Source organism: Neolamprologus multifasciatus, chromosome 14, assembly GCF_963576455.1.
Source record: "Neolamprologus multifasciatus chromosome 14, fNeoMul1.2, whole genome shotgun sequence".
Lineage (NCBI taxonomy): Eukaryota > Metazoa > Chordata > Actinopteri > Cichliformes > Cichlidae > Neolamprologus > Neolamprologus multifasciatus.
In genome coordinates this window covers 20,240,208-20,261,716 of record NC_140452.1, presented here as the reverse complement: position 1 = coordinate 20,261,716, position 21,509 = coordinate 20,240,208, and the positions used below count along the sequence as shown (strand labels likewise).

The following is a 21,509-nucleotide window of genomic DNA, read 5'->3' as shown; positions in this document are numbered from 1 at the left end:
TGAATCAAACCACACGGTCACCCCCCACATACGTTAATGAGCCTTGGCCGTCCATGAACCTGTCGCTAGTTTACCACTCTTCATACCTTGGACCACTTTTGATAGATACTGACCATTAGAGACCAGAAACACCCCACAACAGCTGCAGTTTTGGAGATCTAGCACTTGTCAAAGTCATTCTTTTTTCCTGCTTCTAACACATCAACTTTGAGGATGAAACGTTAACTTGCTTCCTGATGCATCCCACCCACTAACAGGTGCCATGATGAAGAGATAATGACTGTTATTCACTTCACCTGTCAGTGGTCATAATGCTAGGCTTGATCTATGCAGTCCTTTGACCTATTCTCATTAGTTTACATTAGCTGCTCCTTCTCCCATCCCGTTTATACCGATGGCTGCTAGTTTCATAGTTTCGTTTGGGAAATCACAGACTGGACAGTTTAGAAACACAGCCATGGTCAGATGCATACTCCTCAATAACATAACAGAACACCTTATTAGCACTCACTTCCACATGATTAGGTTATTTCAATTTATTGCACACCTAAATGATGATTCAGTAGCCTACATTAGCAAGGCTACTGATCGGCAGTCTGCACAGGGGGACACATTCACTAAACAACCCAATTTAAGGTGTTATTGACAACTCTTGAATCACTACACTGCATGGCTCCACTTTATATATCAGAACTCTTGACATCTTATTCCACTCACAGATCACTCGGATCAGTTGCTGTTCCACAGTCTTGGCTTAGAAGAAGGAGGGATGTGCTTTCACTGTTTTGGACCCCAATGCTGTGGAACAAACTCTCTCTTCCCATTTAAAACTACATGTAGAAACATTTTACAATGTATTCTTAATGCTTTGTCTATTGGCATCATTTCTTCTCTTCTCAGTAGCTTGTTACTCTGGTTTAGAAAGATGGCATAGAAATAAAGGATATAATAATAATAATAATTATTATTTTTTACTACTATTATTAAAGGAGTGGAAACTGCGAGACATTAACAGATGATTTGCAGATGCAGCCCACAGTTTTTTTTAACCTATGAAATAACCCCAATTACTCCTACATAGTGAACCCTCAGCTCTCAAACCTGTCAAAAAAAGAGGCTGGTTCTCAAAGCGCCAAGGTAGAACTGCCACTATGAATGTCTCAGTGAAAAAAGGTGTATTTACAGGCCAGACACAGCACACACAACCAAGCCCATCAAACCAGGTCTTAAAGCTACTGTTTAAGAATTCTAACATCTGGATAAAGAGAAGACTTGTCCTTGGCTCAGATAAGCAGGGTTTGAATCAAGAGAAGGCATTACATCCTGAAAGTTTACAAGAGCACACTTCTGTTTGTGTGTTGTGTGTTGTGTGTTAGTGAGACCAAACTTCCTCATTGGCATGGAGGACACGTTGCCGTGACTCTCACTCAGACACAGATAAAGGTGAGGGCTGACATTCAACTATAGCAATCACTCATTTACCTTCCAGATATTGTCGGCCCAGGATGACTGCAAGAGCACTCTCTCTATATAACTCCCATACAATATAAAACAATAAAACATAACAGAATACTACGTAATGAAAATTTCAATGTCTCAGATAAAGCTTTTTAACATAGACTCAAAAACCTTTATGACAGCTGTACATTATGGTGACTCATTTAGCCTTGAGCAATAAGTAAGACCTAGTTTTATGACTTTGCCATCACTGGGACCATCAATTTAAGGTGTCGCAGACAAGGTGATGTGTTAAAACACTGCATACAGCGGGTCAGAGCATATTCTCTTTTTCATTAAAACAAATAACCAGGAAAGCAGAGCCATTTGTACAGACGTTAATCCACTGTTCTCTCCAAACTGCATTGAAAGAGATTGCTAATATGAAATGGGGGACATGCAATTCTGCAGAAAGATTAATTTGTTGGTTTCTCAGTATGAATGTTATATTACTGTGTGACAGTGTTTCATTGATAGAAAAAAATCATGAAAAATATTTGTATTTCTTTGTAAAAAAAAAAAAAACAAAGAAAAGAAAAGAAAGAAATCCATGAAAATGTTGAAGACAGATGAATGGATTAATGAGCTAATCAGTGATTTAAAGTCTTATTCAGTGACTGTAGCATCTGTGGACTCTAGCTTCTGATTAGCTAATAGATACTAAGGAGGTCAAAGCTCCAGTAACACTTGTATGAAGAGCAGCTTTATTATTGACCAGTGGGTTTTGGCATGTGACCCTGTTAAAGTGTTGCTGGAGCTTCCACCTCTTTAGACCCTTGTTCTTCTCCATGCACCCTGGAAGCAGGTGAAGTTGTGCCAGAGACCTTCATCCTGTTTGCAAAGAGATACTACCACACAGTATCCTTGAAGTGAGGAATGTAGATGACTCTCCATTTAAGGGGTTTCCTGTGGATCAATATTTTGGGTGACTTCTGATTATGTTTTTTTTGCCTCTGTATGCACCACAATCAAGATGTCATTAAAGACTTAATTCAAGGAGTTCAATAAAAATTGCTGCAACAACTTTTTGCCATTTTCGTTTTTATACATAGTCCAACATTTAAAAAATGTAAGAAAACTAAAATTAGTTTTAACATATGGACAGTTTTTTTTTCAGTGGCTTCCTTGAGTCTAGAACCCATGGACATCACAAAATGCAGCACGTCCTTCCTTGAGATGCTTTGCCAGGCTTTACTATAGCCACGTTCAGTTACTGATGCGTGCTCTAAAAATGCCCAAGGCGAAGCGGTCAAAAGTCTGGCTGTACTTCACAGCAAAAGATGCAAACTCAGCAGCCTGCAACAAGTGCTTTAAGGTGATACTGTGCAAAGGAGGTAACACCTCGAATCTGATGAAAAACTTGGCGACGCATAGCGTATTTTTTTAAAGCCGAAAAATGCGCAGTATTTGATAGCTTGCTGCAAGAGCTCACACCGTGCACATCTACTACGGGTGTGGTGCCTGTTATCGGAGCTGGAGTTAGCAACATCCCCCAAAAACCAGAAGAGGAGAGTCCTGGCCCCTAGCCCTGCCAGTGTAGCAGAAATGATGACGGATGATGATGGCAGCAGCAGCCGTTCTTCTCTGTGTGAGTAGCTTAATTTTGTTTGTGTGTAATATACGTTGAGTAGGCTAACCACGTTATTACATTAATGCATGTAAGGTGAACTAGCAAACATCATCATAGCTACATGCGGCTGTCTTCTTGTTTGATGGCAGATACTCCCTTCACCCCGGCCAAAAAGGCTAAAATGACCAAAGAAAAAGTGGAAAACAGTTAAACATGAGAGGTTTTTGGACAAAGTTTGTGTTTTTTCCATTGTTTAAGCACTGCTTCCAGCCAAGAGTGATACCATATATGCCCCATAGCTGCAGAAAAGGCTAACATTGTTATCTTTTTACAAAAAAACAGCTGAACATGAGAGGTTTTTGGACAAAGTTTGTGTTCTCCATTCTTTAAGCACCGGTTGGAGCACCGTTTAAGCACCGGCACCATTTCAAAAGTACCGGCTTGGCACCGGTATCGGATAAAACCTAAACGATACCCATCCCTAGTAACCAGTGGTTTAAACTTGTTGTAAATCCTCTGTTTCCATTCATATACACAACTATTGACTGTAGATCTTAATAATGAAATGCCTAGCTGCTTGGGTGGATGTTATAAAAGATTGTCCCTTAATCATGGAAATAATTCTGTCATCATTCACTTCAGCTGTCTTCTGTGGTCTTTCAGACCTTTTGGTGTTGCTGAGCTTCTTGTTAAAAATGTATATGATTATTAATTTGGCCAGTCTTAATGTTTTCTCTGTTAAGTTTATTTTAAAATATTTTTTTCAACCCAATAACTGCTTGATTTTCTTGCACAAAAACATCTTTTTTTAAATGTCATATTGACAGATCCAGTGATCAATGACCAACCTGAAAATTTAACATTTTGAATCAATTCCAGATGCTTTTTGAGGTTAGTTTGTAATAAAATTGTCTTTCAGAAGTCAATTTACTTTTCAACTTGTGAAAATGAGGACTTTGTGTAAAAATAGCTGTAAGTCATGAATAGTTAATGCAGTACTTTTGTTAAACCTCTTGAATTAAAACTGAAAGTCTGCCCTTCAGCCACATCTTGATTTGATGTAAAATCCACTGTGGTGGTATATTAAGCAAAAACCTTACAGATCTTGGTTTTGGATAATCTGTGTCCAGGTAGAGCGTGCAGGAGGAAAAACATGATTCCAGCTTACTCCCTCTGAGCTCTCTGGACAGTTACCTATGATATTCATGCATGGACTCAGTTGGGTAATTGTACAGAAGCTGAACTACGTAGCATACAGTCCTAATCGCTTGATTTAGCTATTCATAATGTTTCCTAATTTAAAATGTCTAAAAACTCCCAAAGCTGTAGTTCATTAGCACAGATTTTGATGACTAAAAATAACGTAAAGCCTCAAGCAAAAATGAAAAAAATAAAAATCAGTTAAAAAAATAACACTGATTTGTTGATAATTGGGAGTGTCGGACAAGGAGTGGGAGTAAGCTTCTGTCATCCACTGCTTTAAACAGACCAATCACAGAGCCCCGAGTGAGAAATCTGCATAAAAGCATTTTACCATTTTTTAATTAGACAGACAGACAACCCAACTTTTCCTGCACTTTTCTTTAGTAAAGATAAATTCTGCACATTTACACCTGTGGATACAAACTCACTCTCCACAAATCTAAAAACGTATTATTCTGAGTCAACATTATTTCATAAAGCACCAAGACACTTTAAATGCTACTGCCTTCATCTATTCAATGAGAAAATTTTTCAATTACAAAGTGCAACAAAAGAAACCATGACAACTTGCACCACCACCTTTACGCTGTCTACTGACATTGCTGCCTTTTGCATCAGAAACATAAGTAGCCACGACATAATTACTATGATCAAAGTCATCAGAGAGCCTTTCCTCCCCGAGACCCTCCTCTGCATTACTGCGTTCCCATCATTCTCACACCTTCATACACATTCCTGTTGACAGGTCATTTAGATATCTCTTCCACCCGACTAAAGCTGATTACAGGTTAGTAATAGTAATGCCATTGCGTGTGAAACATGGAGAGAGATAGTAGTCATCCCTGGAACCTGAAAGAAATGGAAAATTGCAATTCACAAGATGGCATCGGCATACAATTATTAGCAGAGAAAGAATAATAAGCCTAAGGCCTAACCTTGCTCTCCAGCTGAGCCTATCAAAGAAGGAAAATAGGCTTTTGCAAGCATTAGTGGACAACTATACGACTGAACCTAAAATTCCTGTACCTGCACTGCAGCTACAGATACGTTTCAGAGTTTATTTGATGTTCCATTTTCCGCTTACTGACAGCTGAACCAATCACTGCACAAATAAAAGAGCAGTGCAGCACACCGGCGAATTCTGTGCATGCAGTTTTCATGTGTTATTTCTTCCTGTTAAAGCCAAAACTACAAGAAATGAACAACCTGTGGGGCCTCCTGGCAGGTCTAAAGACTCAACAACACTTTGCGTATTACAGTCTCACAGCACCACTGCCACTGTTAGCGAGGGCTAGCTAAATTAATGTACGTGCTGGTGTGCACCATGCCTTTGGGCACAGCTTCACCTCCACTACTGCCTCCTCAGCCATTACTGGAAAATATTCATGGATTGGCCACGCTCTATTAGGCTGTCACTGGCTTGGGTGATTAATGAGGCTGGCACATGTGAACGAGTAACTGACAGCAGGCTGCCAACCGACCAAATGACTGTGTAAGCTGACAAAGAAGGGTGGAGCTGGTGCAGTAGGAGCCAAACTCGAATGAGTTTCAGCTGATGGTGCTGCTGAACACAATCCTCGACCAACACACACACAAATGCAGGCATAGTGCCATTTCCTGCATTTTCTGTTGAATGAATGAGGGTCACATGAGAGAGTGCAATCAATACAGCCGAGTCATGTCCTGGACCGTCTCCTGCCTGTTGCTAATGTATAATTCCAGTGTGGTTACCTCCTCGCTTTCCCGCTCCACACTCTTTCATATCATCCCAGAAGCACACTCCGCTCTCCTCCTCCTCTCTCATTTCAGACTCCCCTTGGTCTCTTCTATCTACCTCTCATCTCCCCTCATTCTCCTTCTTCTCATTTAATTTCCTTTGCAGTCATCTCTTAGCTCACTGACACAGAATAAGAACCTCCCCACCAAACCCCGCACCCACTCACACGGCCAAAGGGAATAAGAAGCGCAATGTTAAAATTAGTTTATTTTCACCAAACCCGGGTTTGGGGAAAATAAACTAATTTAAATTGCATAACTAATTTAAATTTAAATAAACTAAAATAAACTAATATTGGTGGCCACCAATATTAGAGGGATAGAGTGCCTAAAAGGTTCACTTGTTATCATGGTTCACACCAGAGCGGCATTAATATGACTCTCTGTGGAATAAATGTCACAGAAACAGGATTTGATCCCTCAACTGGAAAAATTACTCACAGATACAGGAAATATGTAGGAAAACTACAAATTTCACCCCTTAATATTTATTTATATGGACAAAGTAGGTGCAGGTAAACCACAGATAGAAACACGGGATTGTCTTTTAGTAAGTTTAATTAATTTATACCATTTTTCATCTTGGAAACTGTTTGACTGTTTAAAATAACAAAAAAAACCTATTTTTTTCTGTGATTCATTTATTGTCCCCGAATTTGCATAAAAAAGTGAAAGCCCCCCCCCCCCCCCCAACAAAAGTAGCATGTTTTGATGTAACACGCCTAGCACACATCTAAGAGGAAAAAAACTCACCTTAGAGGTTATGAATGAAAGGAGACTCCAAAGTATAGAGCCAAAGACAACCAAAGAGAGAAGTTGAAAGCCAGCAGAACTGAGAATTGAGATAGGCGGGGTAGGCAGCTCACTGTGGCTCATTGCCATCTCTGCTCTGTCTGACACATGGTTTATATCTGCAGCCTATTTCCTGTCTTCAAAGGCTTGTGCTGATTAGGAAAAAGGTTAGCTGGTGCCACTCAGGGGGTCATGGTGCCTTTGTCTTGGGAGTTGTAATTACTGCATGCTGAACTAGAAGAGGGTGGGAACAAGCCATGATTTAATCTTCCTCTCTATTTACAAAAATAACTTCTCTCAAAGAGATTTTCAGTCGTTTTTAAGGTCATTCAGCTAAGTATCTTCAGAACCTAACAGTCTCACTGACAAAGGGGGCAGTCAGATCACTGGTTGTTAGAGCTGCAACCTCTGCCCTCACTTTCCTTTTGTTTCTCTCAACGAGATGTTTTGTTTAGCGCAAAGTGTTTTAAGAGTGCACACACAGTCTTACAGAAAACGCAGTGAGACTGAAGACTGAAGACAGTTTATACATCACATACAACATAATGCGCTAAATCATTATTTAGTTACTTTAATAAATGACAATGATCTTGAAATGGGAGACGAAATAAATGCAATTTATTTTTGGGACGCAGACGTCGGGCATGCCGCTGTGAGGGAGTTGTAGCTGTGGAGTGCAGCAGCTGCTTTAGAAGGAAACGTGTCGCAGGGTGAGATGTTGATAAAAGCTGCATCTGTTGCCAGAACACAGTCGGCGCATGTGCGAGATGCCTGTGCGCTCTAACACGTGTTAAAGGGTGGCAGACATTAACCAAAAATGTTTGCACTTTGATGGCAGATGTAGGGGAGACAGTTTGCGAGTCTTCTCCACAGGTATGTGCAATTGTATATTTTGTCACAAGCAATGCTCCCTCTAAGCTGGGCGCGTGCGCAATTGCGCACTGTTGGCACGGTCTCTGCACAGAAAAAATCTGCGTTGCGCACAAAAAAAAGAATTCTAACCTGAATTGAAATTAAAGTAAATACGTTAACAATTCTGTTTTGCAGTGTTAGTCAGTAAGTGACTGGCTGCTCCAGTATGCGATTACAACGATGCCACCTGATCCCATAGTCCAGCCAATCACGCAGATAATCAACGTCGTTGACAGGCTATGACAACGTCCTTATGTGCCGACACCGGTGTTTTAGCTAGCAAAGCGGCTGATGTGGAGTGAAGCCACGTTAATGACAACGTGAACAACCATTGGAGATGTGAGCAGGACAGATGGAACAATTGACGGAAAAAGTGTGGACTTTATACCAGTTTTTAAATTGTGTTGATAGGCCACGTAAAACCAGAGTTGTGATACAAAATATATGCAGTGTTTGTTTTTCTTCCTGAGTACTATCGTTGTTTATATTTACTGCGGTAAAAACTGCGTTTTATAAGAAAAACGCTCAAAAGCACTCTCCTCCTGTGAGCAAAGATGAAACCAAAACACCCCCACCCTTTCCCATTGGTCGAAAAATGTACCATGTCGACCAATCAAAACATGGCATTTAGTTGTTAAGAAACAGAAGGAAGTTTTAGGAGTGACGGCGGTTTTGAGATGTGAGAGATTTGCGACGTTTTGCGCAAATCTTGTGTAGTTAGTGTGTAGTGTAGTCAATAGCTTTGTTGTGTGTGTCAGAACAATGAGGCGACTCTTGAATGTTACAGGTGTTACAGGAGTGATACATCTGCTGTTGTCAGGCCTGCAGGTATCAGGCTGTTGTTCTCCTTTATCTCATAGTGGACAGAAATTATTTTTTGGAGTGGCACAAAACGCCTTGGTTGCATTTTTAGGTAAACAGCTGCAAAAAAACTTTGTTGTTTGCAAAACTCAGTAACTTTTTTGAAGAAGTAACTATATAATTAACTGCCCATCATTGATCTTTATATACTGTATTTTGCAGACAGAGAGTTACAGGACTCTCTCCCAGACCACAGACTCATACTCATAATGCAAGTCAGAGCTTTATAAAAAAAGAAAAAGAAAAAAATAGAAAGTTGTGTTTTCAAAATTGGAGTTCAAGTTATTTTTACTTCCAATAGTGTTAACATACTACACAGGTCATGAACAAGATTTTTTTTTTACATTTTCATTGTAAGTGGACTAAAGCAGTTAATTTAAAGTAGTCTAACATAAATGTAAATGCTGTAATTTGATTATTTTAATAAACCATGTAACTTGGAGGGATTCGATGCTGGCGTGACCACAGTGCACACGTCTGCTGTTGCTCACAGTGGTCCAAGGGATCGCTCAGGGAGTTTGTGTGTTCGCTCAGACACATGAAAAATTAGAGGGAACATTGGTCACGAGTGTGCGAATGCTGTACTCACAGTCGGCCTGGGCACAGATGAGGCAGGCGGTGGTGCTGTTGAAGAAGGTGAGAAGGCCGGCCACGGCCAGGCTGATGTCGGTGTTTGTTGGTCTCAGGTCCAAAGTGGTGAAGCGGGGGAAATGAACCTTCAAAATGTCCTCTGGAGCCACCTTGACATAGGGCACCTGCACAGAGACACTGATGTCAGACTATGCGTTCCACTTTAATTATTTGCTACTGAGATGTAGGAGTTTTTGCTTTTGAGGTGATGTTTAAAATGCAGCAGACGTCTACAAACAGGAGAAGCGTGAAAAAAAAAGAGATTAAAATCAAGAGAATGTGGATGCAAACTGCAGGATAAAATAGCAAGTTGCCAGCAGTCAGTCAAAGGAAAGAATAGCTCAGATTAAATCTGTTAAATCTGTTATGATGAACTACAGGCAAGGATAGCCCGAGGGTCTGTGGTAATGGGCATATTCAGAAAACACATATTTTTCAGTGAGTGAGGCACTGAGGCTCGTGTAATGTACTAGTCTGGATCTAAAAACGTGTTTTTGTTCCACCCACGCAAACAAGCCCTCGTTAGAGAAATCTTCAGCGTGGCACCGCCTCATCACCAGTTATGAAACATTTGTTTACCTGGCTCACAATGGGGCCGCTCAGCTGCGCACATTTAAGTTAAACATCCATAAAGCACACGCATGCACACAAATGAATATATAATATATATTTTAGCGGTTATTTATTTATTTTCTTTGTCACCCGATCTTCAGTAATGAAAAGATTTTCTGCGGTATGAGAACTGGCACTGTGTGGCCACAGCTTTCACAGGCGAGGGTGGCAAAAGACAACATTGACAAGGAGATTAAAGTACAGACTCTGAACTTTAATTTGTGAAGAAGTTGTAGACCACAGACCATAAATTTTGAATGAAAAAAATAATTAAGTTTACCGAGAAGGCAGAAGCTCTGTAAAAGTTTTTAGTTTTTTTGCCATTTGTTGCTCTGTCTTCCAGCAGGAATACAGAGCCAAGTGAAGCGTGGCCAAAGGATAATCCCATGAAATTTTGGTGCAGATCTGAACTGATCGGGAAAATATCCAGATATTTATGTAGCTTTCACATCACTGAAGAGTAGACTATCGGTCTCGACAGAGGTCACAACTCTCAGAGCACCTTTCTAGTTGGATTATGGAACATGAACCCCAATAACATCAACAAAAACATGGTATCATCCCTGGTGCTCTGTCAGTTCTCTAATGCATCACCTCACTTGTTTCTTACCTGCTTTAAACATATCAAATTCAAAGCGTTAGTGATCTTACTGCCAGCCCACATTAACAGATGGCTCCGCTGATGGCCTTCTACATATCCAAACGACAAATCTCATATTGGGCATGCTGTTTAAGCTGCTTTAACCTTCCCACGGCTGCTGGCTGCTGTGCAAACTGCTTTGCAGCCCACTTCCACCCCATCTCCTTCTTTCATGCTGTGGAAGACCTAATAAATATCATGACTGCATTGCTCTCTGTTGGGGTCTTGCTGCTGCTGCTCTCTCCGCTTCCATTTATACATATGGAGTGAAGGGGAGGTCTCAGATTACTGCAGGAGTTGGCTGCAGGTGGATTTTTTTTGACTGTAGCTGTTCTGACTGAACACGAAATCTTTAGCAGAGGTTAAATGATTACCCTGACCACTTAGAAATACTCTACTTAGCAATAAATTTTAGGAACTGTAGAATAACAGTTATCACAAGCAGCCACAAACACTGTATAAATACAGAGCAAACAGCAAAAATCAATAAATATATCATTCTAAAAACTTAAAAACACAATGTGTGCTTTTAAAAATGGCCATACGCATTCAATAATACCTAATAGAGTTTCTACATTGAGTATTGCATCTTGTCATTAAAGTGCATGCTTTATTATACCAGTCCTCCAAAAAAGGAAGTGGACTAAAGGTACGAGTACAAGAAAGCCAGCCAAGCATCATTAAAAATCAATAAATATCTAATTCTTCAACTCTAGACTCACTGTGATTCACACTTCTCAATGAGATTGAGTCCAAGGCTTTTATAGCAATGATTTGCTGTAGCTGTATAAATAGCTGTATTCCTTAGCCACTCCTAATGAATTTATCATCATGACACTAACAGGTCTATCTAACACCGTTCTAACAGCAGCACATCCCTGCTGTCAGAAGGGAGGTTAAGTATACCGCAGCTAACCTTGGAGCCATCGAGGTTCTCTGAGTTCAGCAACAAATCTGAACCGGGGCAGCCAACAAATCTGCTGAACTTCAGAAAAGTCATAAATTACATTCTCTCTCTATTCAAAAACACGACTCCCATCTATTTCCCTCCGATGAAATCCATCTCTGCTTCAGTTCCCAATGTGATAATGTGAATGGATACATGCTGTCGGGGCTCACAGTAAGACCTGGGAGGAAATAGGGATAGTGGGAAAGTGCGAATGAGTGTGGTAGGTGTTGGGTTGGTCAGCTGGCAAGACACTGCAGTAGAGCGCAGTGGGGCTTGAAGGGGACGCAGGAGGACGTGCTGGGTCTGAAAGCAGGAGCAGGGAAGGGAGCCTCTTCATCATGCCAGATTGCCTGTCTGTGTGTTTCCCAGCACCAATACATTGCTTTTCCCCCTTGCACCCATACACCCACGATTGGTTTTCCATCCCTGCCCATCAGGGTGTAATGGAGTCCCTGAATGTCTGAATGGATGGAGGCTCGGCCCCTACTGACATCCTCTGTTCGAATGCAATTCATTCCCATCTAAAAGTGCTAAAATCAGACTAATATCCAAGCATCACACCGGGGGAAATGTGGCCCTGTTTAGGTGTGTCCTGGTGCATTTTCGCAGTTGTTTTTACTAAAATGTCCTCATTTATAGCTCTACCACTCCAGATTGTTTATTCTTTTTCCACGTCCTCCTTCTCTACCCAGTCTTTCCTTCCTTTTCAGCACTGAGGACTGTTGCTATCCGCCCCTGATGACTAAGGGAACCTGACACGCTTTGATAGGCCGTATCTGAAGCAGTGCGGGTTTAGAAAGCTGCTTACAAAGACACACACACATTCACAGTCACATGCATACACACGGATACATATACTTTGTCCTTTTCCATCAAATTGGCCCACTGGGCCCAACTGCTATAAACGCTGGGGTCCCAAGGGATCTACTTGGCTCCGAGTCTTGAATCATCGTCAAATTCCACAGCATGCAGGCAAGACTCAAAAAGAAAATACCCAAATAGACAACCTAATCATTTCTCATGAATTTACCATATTTATTGGAATAACTTCATTAAGGCCCGTTATTTTATAGTGAAAATCCACTCAGTGATTATTTGCCTTTTCATAAGACAAATAAACAGTGAAAATGGCTGTTTAACTACTGACTAAATGCAGCTAACAGCAAGGCAAGCGAGGACGTTATATATCATAAACAAATTTCCCTTTGGTCACAGCAACATGATTAATTGGTTGTTAAACGGGAGCAGTCGATGCGCTCATCGTGTGAAAAAGTGTTTAAAATCAAGAGTTTAAACAGGGCTACCGAAAGCAACGAAAATCAATCTCCACATTACTAACAGAAAGCTGTCAGCCACATCAAAGTCACCTGCCAGACTTCTTATCTGCAACCACCAGCTAGTATCAGTCACTCTGCTGGTCGATTAATCCTCCCACCACCAAAAAAACCAAACATCTTTCCTACATCTGTCTTTGCAGGGCACAGCTTCAAACCAAACAGCTGCACCACTTTCAGTTTAGCTTTGGCACAAACTCACCGTCAATCCTGATCTACACCGAGTTAATTTTGAGCCAAACTGGCAGGTCTCACTATTTACAACTTGTTGATTCTCTCCAACTGACAACAGCAGCAATTGTGCAGATTTGTTGTAATGGTTAAAGTTGCACTTTTCACCCTTCTCTTAGAGTATACAATTAAGCAGACAATTCTTATCCAGCTAACATCTAATTTTATAATCTAGGAGTCACTCCTGTCTTTGTTATTTTCTTATATTGATCTTATTTTCAGTCAGATTGCTACCTGCATGTACACTTGCCCACTTTGTTTGCTACACTATGCTAGTTCTGATTTGGTGCCCGTTTTTCCTTCCGAACTGTCCTAATTCTGGTCCACATTGACATGATGTCCCATTCCATCACATCCCAAAGGTGCTCTATTAGACTTGTCACTGCAAAAGCTGTTTGAGATCAGAAAATACGACAATATGGACAGAAAGAGACGGACATGTCAGCAACAATACTGAGGCCGAGGATGCTCCACACCACCAGCAGTCTGAACTGTTGACACAATGCAGACTGGATCCATGCTTTCATGCTGTTTGCAAGAAATTCTGATGCTACTGTCTGCTGCCAAATCACAACAGCGGTGGCTTTGAGGTGACTGTGCTGTTGTGATTTGGGATTCAAACCAGGAAATCTTTTTCCAGTCTGCTATTGTCCAATTTTTAGTGAACCTGTATGAATTGTAGCCTCAGTTTAGTGTTCTTAGCTGTTAGGAGAGGGTGCTGCTGTAGCTCATCTGCTCTAAGGTTCAGTGTGCTGTGCATTCAGAGATGCACTTCTGCATCGTTTGGTTGCAGTGAGTGGTTATTTGAGTTACTATTTTCTTCCTATCAGCTCAAAACAATCTAGCTAGTCTCATGTCCACACATTTTTACCCAGAGAACTGACGCTCACTGGATATTTTCTCTTTTTCAAACCACTCTCAAACCATTCCACATAAACTCTACACAACAGATGAGCCACATTCAAAATCACTTTTCTTCCTCATTCTGATGCTCAGTTTAAACTTCAGTGGGTTGTTTTGACCACATCACATGCCTGCATGCACTGAGTTGCTGACATGTGATTGGCTGATTAGATATTTGCACTGATAAGGTGTACCTAAAGAAGTTGCCAGTGAGTCTATGGTGAATGTTATGCTCGCCTTAACACCTCTTAACAGATGCTTACGTTTATAGTTTGTTCCCTCTATGGCAAAGCCCTGAAAACAAGCTGACAATAAGTCACTGTAACTCTTAAGGATTCAGTTAAATATGGGAATCCCGTTCCATCAAGTGCTGGGACTACTTGGGCTTCCACATGCTGAAAAGTCCCATCATGTCCACTTCAAGTTATAGCCTGCTATTTTTATAATTGGACTGAATATGAGGTGACAGACTTGCATGCAGACACCAGTTGCAGTTGTGCATTGGTAAAAGGGAGACTTGAGCTAAGTTGAAAAGAATGGAGACGATTGCTCAAAGAGATACAGACTGAATTGTGTCAGGCTGTCAGGCTTTACTTGCATGTTAAGTTATATTTTTTCAGTCATCTTTCAAAGGTAGAAATGATGAAACAAATTATCATCCATTTAACTGATACATCACCAACGTTTATCCATTCACCGAAGGGACAAGGAATTACTCCAAGCAATGTAAACAACTTGCCAATACTTGTAAACGAGCTGTACATTAGAATTAGACGTAAGCATCTTTATAGCATCTGCTCATGGCTTTGACGTTATCAGTGTGGGAGTGAAAAAATCCTGGGCAAACAATAAAGCCTAATATAACTGCTCTGCTTTTAATAATTTGGGAGCTTCACTGTTGATAAAACTAAATAACACAGTGACTGCTGTGAAGAAAGACAGGCGTGCATCGGGGGAACGAAGGGTGGGCGAGGGGAGGGAGTCGGCGTGCAAATGTGAGGCAGAAGAAGGGAGAGAACGGGGGGAGGACGGGGGAGAAACTGACAGTCTGACTGACAGAGGAAGAGAGCAATGAGGTGAGTGACAGAGGAGGCAGAGGCAGGGGAAAGTGTGCATAGGTCAGGGGAGGAGGAAAACATAAACAGACGTAACAGACATAAACAGGGAGTGAGGAATAGCAAAGGGGTTACAATCAGCACTCATTAAATGGTGTCATTGAATTTAGCCGTGTGAAATTTGATTCTGTTGTCAAAGGCAATCTGTTTGATGTTTCCCCCTTTATTGGTTCATTTCTCAACAAGTACAGTTTCAGGGGATTCAATAACGACATCAGCATTTAGCTTTGTTATTGTTTGGTCTCAGCGGGCTAAAAATATATTCAGAGTTTTGTGGCTCTCATTTATTATTTAGAAGACGCAGACTTTATTGTCTGTTACAACAGGAAGCTGTACAAGCTGCTTGCGCTTTATTCATTATGTATTAAACTGAGCCGAGTATTGCACTTAATTACTTTTTTCGGTTCTAAGTTAAATATGTCTCTATCTGTAAGAATCACCAACTGTCAATTCCACAAAGTTTTCAATAGCTAGTGAGAATATTAGTGCTCGAGACTGGAATCATGAAATGTTGTTCTAGGTACCAGCTAGACAGTGAAATACAAACTGCAAACCTCATCACTGCAGGGCTGGTAACAAGTCAAGTGTTTTAAAAAATATAAATATTTATATTTCAAAATAGTCCTTTAGGGACAGCATTGCATTGAACAAGATTCAGTTATGTTGGACTATCCTGTGTTTATGTATCTGCAGCATTGAGAGGCAATAAAAAAGATGGATCTAGCTTCTGGCTCTGAAACATGGACCTACTCGGAAGTCCTTTAAATCTACATTATACTTACTGGCCACTAGGGGGCGATATATGTAGCCACGCACTCACTGAAGCATGACCTCTGCAAACCCTTTCTTGGGCTCAGTCATTGGTGGAAGCATTTCCTTCCCACTGTCGCCAAAGGGCTTGCTCATAGGGGGGCATATAATTGTTGGGTTTTTCTCTGTTCCTTGTATTATTGTAAGGTCTTTTCCTTACAATATAAAGCGCCTTGAGGCAGCTGTTGTTATGATTTGGTGCTATATGGACATATATGGACACATATATGGACACACTGTAATATATATGTGTGTGTCTGTGTGTGTGCATGCAATTCCTGCAGTGTGACAGCAAGGCTGGCAGGTCTGCAGACTTAAGTTTGACAGCCGTTTAATGAGGGAGCTCTCACAGGATACAGGGTTTGCACAGGAACAAACGTCCACACAGTGAGCAGTGGAAAAGGAGGAACCTTTATATGGCTGCAAAAATGCCTTTACGCAATTACAATGTGCTAACTATATATTACCTTAATTACACTGAAACTACTCTCTGATCTCCTTGGATTAACTATTTATGAACGCACATGCCAGTGATGCACTCTAACACTTTTTTTTTACAAATTTCTTTGTATTCTCTCAGCAGTAACCTCTGGCTACCCCCTTTTTAATAGAAAATTTGAGCTTACATTCAAGGAGAATAGTTTGAGGTATTAGTGAAGAGACCAGTGCTTTGAGCCGAAGTGAAGGTGAAAGCTAATTTCCCTTTCGGCCAGTCCAACAAGCCCTGGGTTGCCTCGGTTGTTGAGTTTACAAGTGCCCAAGTCATTCTGCTACCTGTCGGATGTGAACCTAACAGGAGCATGACGGGAGGGGGTGTCTGGGTGAGAGGAGTTGAAGAGGAGGTGGACGTGCAGTAGTGCCATATGGAGGGCAGAGACATAATCAACAACTACATCTGCTGGCTTGGACTCACAGGGGCATCAGATCAAAACTCAGTTTAATAAAGTATCACTGTACTTTTATGGGTCTTGGAACACGTCAGGCGCTGTGACTCATTTACATTAACACACGTTGACCTGATCATTAATTAGCATACAACGCATGCTTGGCAGGAAGCTTAAACTGTCCTTGAAAACACTTAGCACTTCTGCCAAGTGGACAACAGCCACTCAGTCTCAGTGAGTTGAGTACAAGGTCTGCCTAAGCCAGAGGAAGAACAGTTCATCTAGCGTAAAAAGCGACATAGCTAATCAGTTTGGACATCACCAGTTGCAGAAAACCCGCCAATAGCGCAACACAGAGTACAAAACCTGGCTCAGTGTAACTTACTGCAAGCCAGAGAGTTATGTTGGCCACTGAGCACTGGATAACAGATGCTGTTGGAGACATTGTCCATCAGTCAGCAAGTGTGATGCCAAGGCCAGAATGCCAGAGAGGAGCTGGCAGAGGTGTTGATCCAGGGTGGCAGGAGATGGAGGAGGGCAGGTGGTACTCTATTATAGCTACCTGATCCCCTCCTTTTGAACCAAAAGGTTTATGAGGGTTTTGGGAGACCAGATGCTGGCATTCAGAAAAGGCAAAATCTCGTGGGAAAGAAAGTGGCGATGAGACACTGGAGATAAGTGAGGAAGAGTGTCAATGTTGTCCTCCCAGCAATCTCCATCCATGACCGCCGGCTCATCCCAGTCTCAGGCCATGCAGCCAGATCTCTATTTGTGGTAGTAATGAGCCGGCATCTGGTCCCTGTGGTCAGAGCAGAAGCAGACCAGTGATAAAGATGAAGTGGGCTGTGGATCCCACGGTGCCTTTTAGGAGAGTGGAACATTGACCGCGAGATCTCTATCTCATTGATCAGCCAGTTCAGACAGAAAAAAGTTCCTTTCCTCCAGAGAGGCCTGTTCCTCACACCACTGCTCTACTCTCCAGCAAAATTCTTTGTGTGGAAAAAAACCCCAGAGAGATGCTTTAAAACTCCCTGTTTGTTAACCAGCTGATTTTAAGCAGTGATTGTAAGGGGAAAAATGCTGTTCTGATTTGTGGAGTTACCTCACACCTCTGATTGAACCTCTGATTAGCTGATTAAACTAAGGTTTAATACTAAGGTAAATACTAAGGTATTTACCAGGAAATATGGTCCTAAACAGTATGCACACTCCAAGTGTTTATCCAGCACGCTAAACCATTGTGGTATTGCTGAATCCAGAATTTTCCGCAGCGAGTTTTGATTGAAAAAGAGTTTGTTTTTTTTATCTATCTGTGGGACTAATCCATTTCTGGGAGTCTGGCCAAATGTTTGAGTTACACCACCCAAAACAAAGCACAGTTACACTACAAAACTGGCTAACAGTTGGCCAGCAAATCTTTGGGAACATGGCCTTTGAGCTGAAAAGAGTTGACGGGGAGACAAAAGATGTGAATGCTCTCGACGGGTCCAGCTCACAGAGTGAAAATTCAGTCGGCTGCCGAAGCAACACCGGCTGGGTTAAGTATTGTCTCCTTTCACATGATGCAAAAACTCTGTTTCGTCTTTGTCTGCCACGCCAAGAAGCAAATAAGCAGAATCCCTCCTCATAGATCAGATCACAGCAATTATCTAAATACATTTTGCTGTCGGCTCTCACCCGGGAGTCGCTCTGTATTGAATCCCAAAGATAAACTCGAAGCGTTGGCTTTCAGACAAAAAAAGCAGGTATGAATTTCATGCGCCGGCTCTGCCAGGGTGGCACTGACAAGACAGATCAATGGTTGTTGTGAGAAAAGGGTCAGCATAGGTGCTGGCAACAGCTGTGCTCATCTAATTATAATTAAGAAGACACAGGAAAAAGCACCTGCGTTTTGTTTGTAAGCATACTAAATGTACTGATGCCGCATGTACACTTCATCACACGTATGCATATGAACCTTGAATTATGGTCCTATTATGTATTATTCATGACTGTAATTAAATTACTGGCTCATTATGAATAAATATGCAGCAGTGGAAGATTTCTACTTCTATAGTATTTAATAGATTTATAATGCAGCAGGAAAGAAATGCCAAAGATAAATTGGCATTTGGTTATAGCTAATAGAATGAAATAATTTATCACGCTGACACTGCTTCCTAAACTAAAGGGAGCAGCCTTGACACCCTAGTACTTTACAAGCCCAGCGACAGACTGGCAACCTGTCGAGGCGCCAGCTTTCCCCCTCCGCAACCCTGAATTGGGTAAGCAGAAGAAAATGGATGAATGAACGGATGGATGGATAGTACTTTATATGCTCTAGTTCGAGGCAAACAGAAAAGCTCTTTAGCAGACCAAAAAGGAAGCGAAATGTGTGAAGGATGATGCTGCTCCACTTCTGAGACTTCTTCAGCTGAGCACCTGCCATTAAACCCTTTTCGCTTTCACTTCTGAGCCTAATATTTAATTCCCAAAACTTTCCAACACATAGACAGATGGACACAAATGCACGCATACAAAAAAAAGAAAAAAAGAAAAGGAGCTGTGTCTTAATGCAAGTCATTCCAGGTTTTTCCTTTAGCTTGCAGTCTTAAAAAACACTGAAGGGAAGTTTGATTGTTTCATCTGAAGATCCCAGAGATGTTCCGACGACGATAACAAGCAGACCGAGCAGCAAAACAAGTAGATTAAAACTCGAGTACTCGAACCTAAATTGATTTCACAAACAGGGTCAACATCAAAAAACGTTGTACTGCACACAGCAGTGAAAAGCAAATTAGCATTATGCTTTGCTGTATTTCACTACTTCTGAGCGATGAATCTGTACAAATACTAAGCTGTGAGCATCTCTAAAAGTCTGAAATCTCTTTGTGAGATTTCAGCAGGCGCCGTGCCGTCTCCCCATTGCTCTGGATAAGCAAGCTGCATCTGAAGTTAAATATGTGTCTCCTACAGCTGGTTGTACTACATTGAAGTAAAATGCAGATCAGCTCTGTTTAATCAGCTCAGACTCGGAGTTGTGAAGAATAATGTGCTGCTTGCTGCCAGCGCGACGCTGTTTGCAGCTGGAACGAGTTGGATTTTACATATAGTGGTCTTAAAGCTCAATTTCAGTGGAGAACTGAACCGTGAGCTGCCCCCACCCCCAAGCAGAACAGGACCCACATAGCAGAACACATACTGCTACACACTCAAACACAGAGATTTATTGTGAGACTGATGGAGGGTGATTAGGCAGACGCAGAGGGAGAGAGAGGGAGAGTTTGTTTCTGAAAACTATCCCTCCATCTCTCTTTATTAGTTTTCTTAAGAGTGGCGCATCCTGACCTGCTAGTCATCTGCAGCTGCTATCTGAGAAGAACTTAGGTAGAAGGGAAATGGCAGGAAAAGAGACAGGCGGAGGAGGTAAAATGGAAAAGAAAAATAACGTATAAGAGGAGACAGGAGAGGAAAAAGTAAGAAAGAGGTGAGAATGAGGACAACACAGAGGCGAGATCAGCTGAGGCGTGTGTAAGGGCAGTAATAGCAGATATTAAAGGTGGAACAAAAGCAGAGAGGTGAAAATTGGTTAAAGCTGGGATGGGGTGAAAGAAAGGAAGAAACTACTAAGAAACTGGGCAATGACAGGAGAATAGTATAAGACCAGACAGCAAAGGATAGAGATGTTTGTTACATCTGCAGAAAAATAAAAGTTGCACATCATATAAAGAAAAAATACAACATCAGACTCTGCTTCAAGGATGCGAACAGACAACACACCTTGGTGTTTGTGTAATCAGATGAAAGAGTTGCTTGCTATGGGGACTCTGTATGCCACCAAGCTAGCTAGCTTGGTGGCATACAGAGCAGCAGTGGAATCAGGAGAGCGACTGATAAGACTGATACCTTGGATCTGTATTTAGTGCATGGAATGAGTAATAACCGAGCCGTCCCACAGGAAAACAGTCAAACAAAATCAACTGAAGAAACTGTGACATGTTAAAATCACCAGAAGAAAGGAATCAAACGAACAGACGCCTTTCTTCTCGTCCTTAAAGTGAGTTATTTAATTCCCAGACGCACAGCGCCAGGGAGTATTAAAGAATAATAATGGTTATTTAAAACACATTTTGGAGACCAAAATGCCTCCAGCAAATTGCATTTCTTTAAAGCCGCATAAACTATAAAGACAATCCCAGTCATGATGAGATGAAAACAAAACAAACAAACCAAAAAATACATATTATGCACAGATGCGTTACAGTGCATGAAATTCATAATAAAATGCATTTTCACTGCATATGAAGTTAAAGGACTTATCCAGTGACAGTTGTTCATAGTGATGGTGAAAGTAAAAGTGCACTCATGATTCAGTAGCATTTAGATCCACCTTTAGCAGTAATAATGTTAAGTAATCATTGCTTTTGCATGACTCTCTCAGTCTCTCATATCGTTGTGGAGGAACTTTGGTCCATTTTTCTTCACGAGGTTGCTTCAGCTCATTGAAATTTGTGTTTATGGACCAGTCGTCCAAGGATCCATCACAGCATTTCAATCAGGCTGAGGTCTGGACTTTGAGCCATTGCAGTACCTTGATTTTTTTTCTTAGATTTGCTGCTGTGCTTGAGGTTATTGTCCTGTTGCATGATGCACATTTTTGTCAACTTTTGGCTGTCGGCAAAGTCGCCGGGTCCTGTGGCTGTAAAACAAGCCCAAATCACCACCCATCCACCACCGTGCTTAACAGTTCGTGTAAGGTGTTTATATGCTATGTTTGATTATCCCAAAACGTGCTGCTCCATTCAGCATTC

General features: G+C 41.4%; 1 protein-coding gene across 4 annotated transcripts in view; it reads right to left on the bottom strand.

Moving 5' to 3' along the window:
- Positions 1-21,509, bottom strand: part of grik4 (glutamate receptor, ionotropic, kainate 4) — a 347,454-nt gene that overhangs the window by 99,429 nt on the left and 226,516 nt on the right. For all 4 annotated transcript variants that reach the window (XM_085184287.1, XM_085184286.1, XM_085184288.1 and 1 more), the window contains one exon: positions 9,201-9,366. In XM_085184287.1, the coding sequence (XP_085040413.1) occupies positions 9,201-9,366 (166 nt within the window). The remainder of the gene's footprint in view (positions 1-9,200; positions 9,367-21,509) is intronic.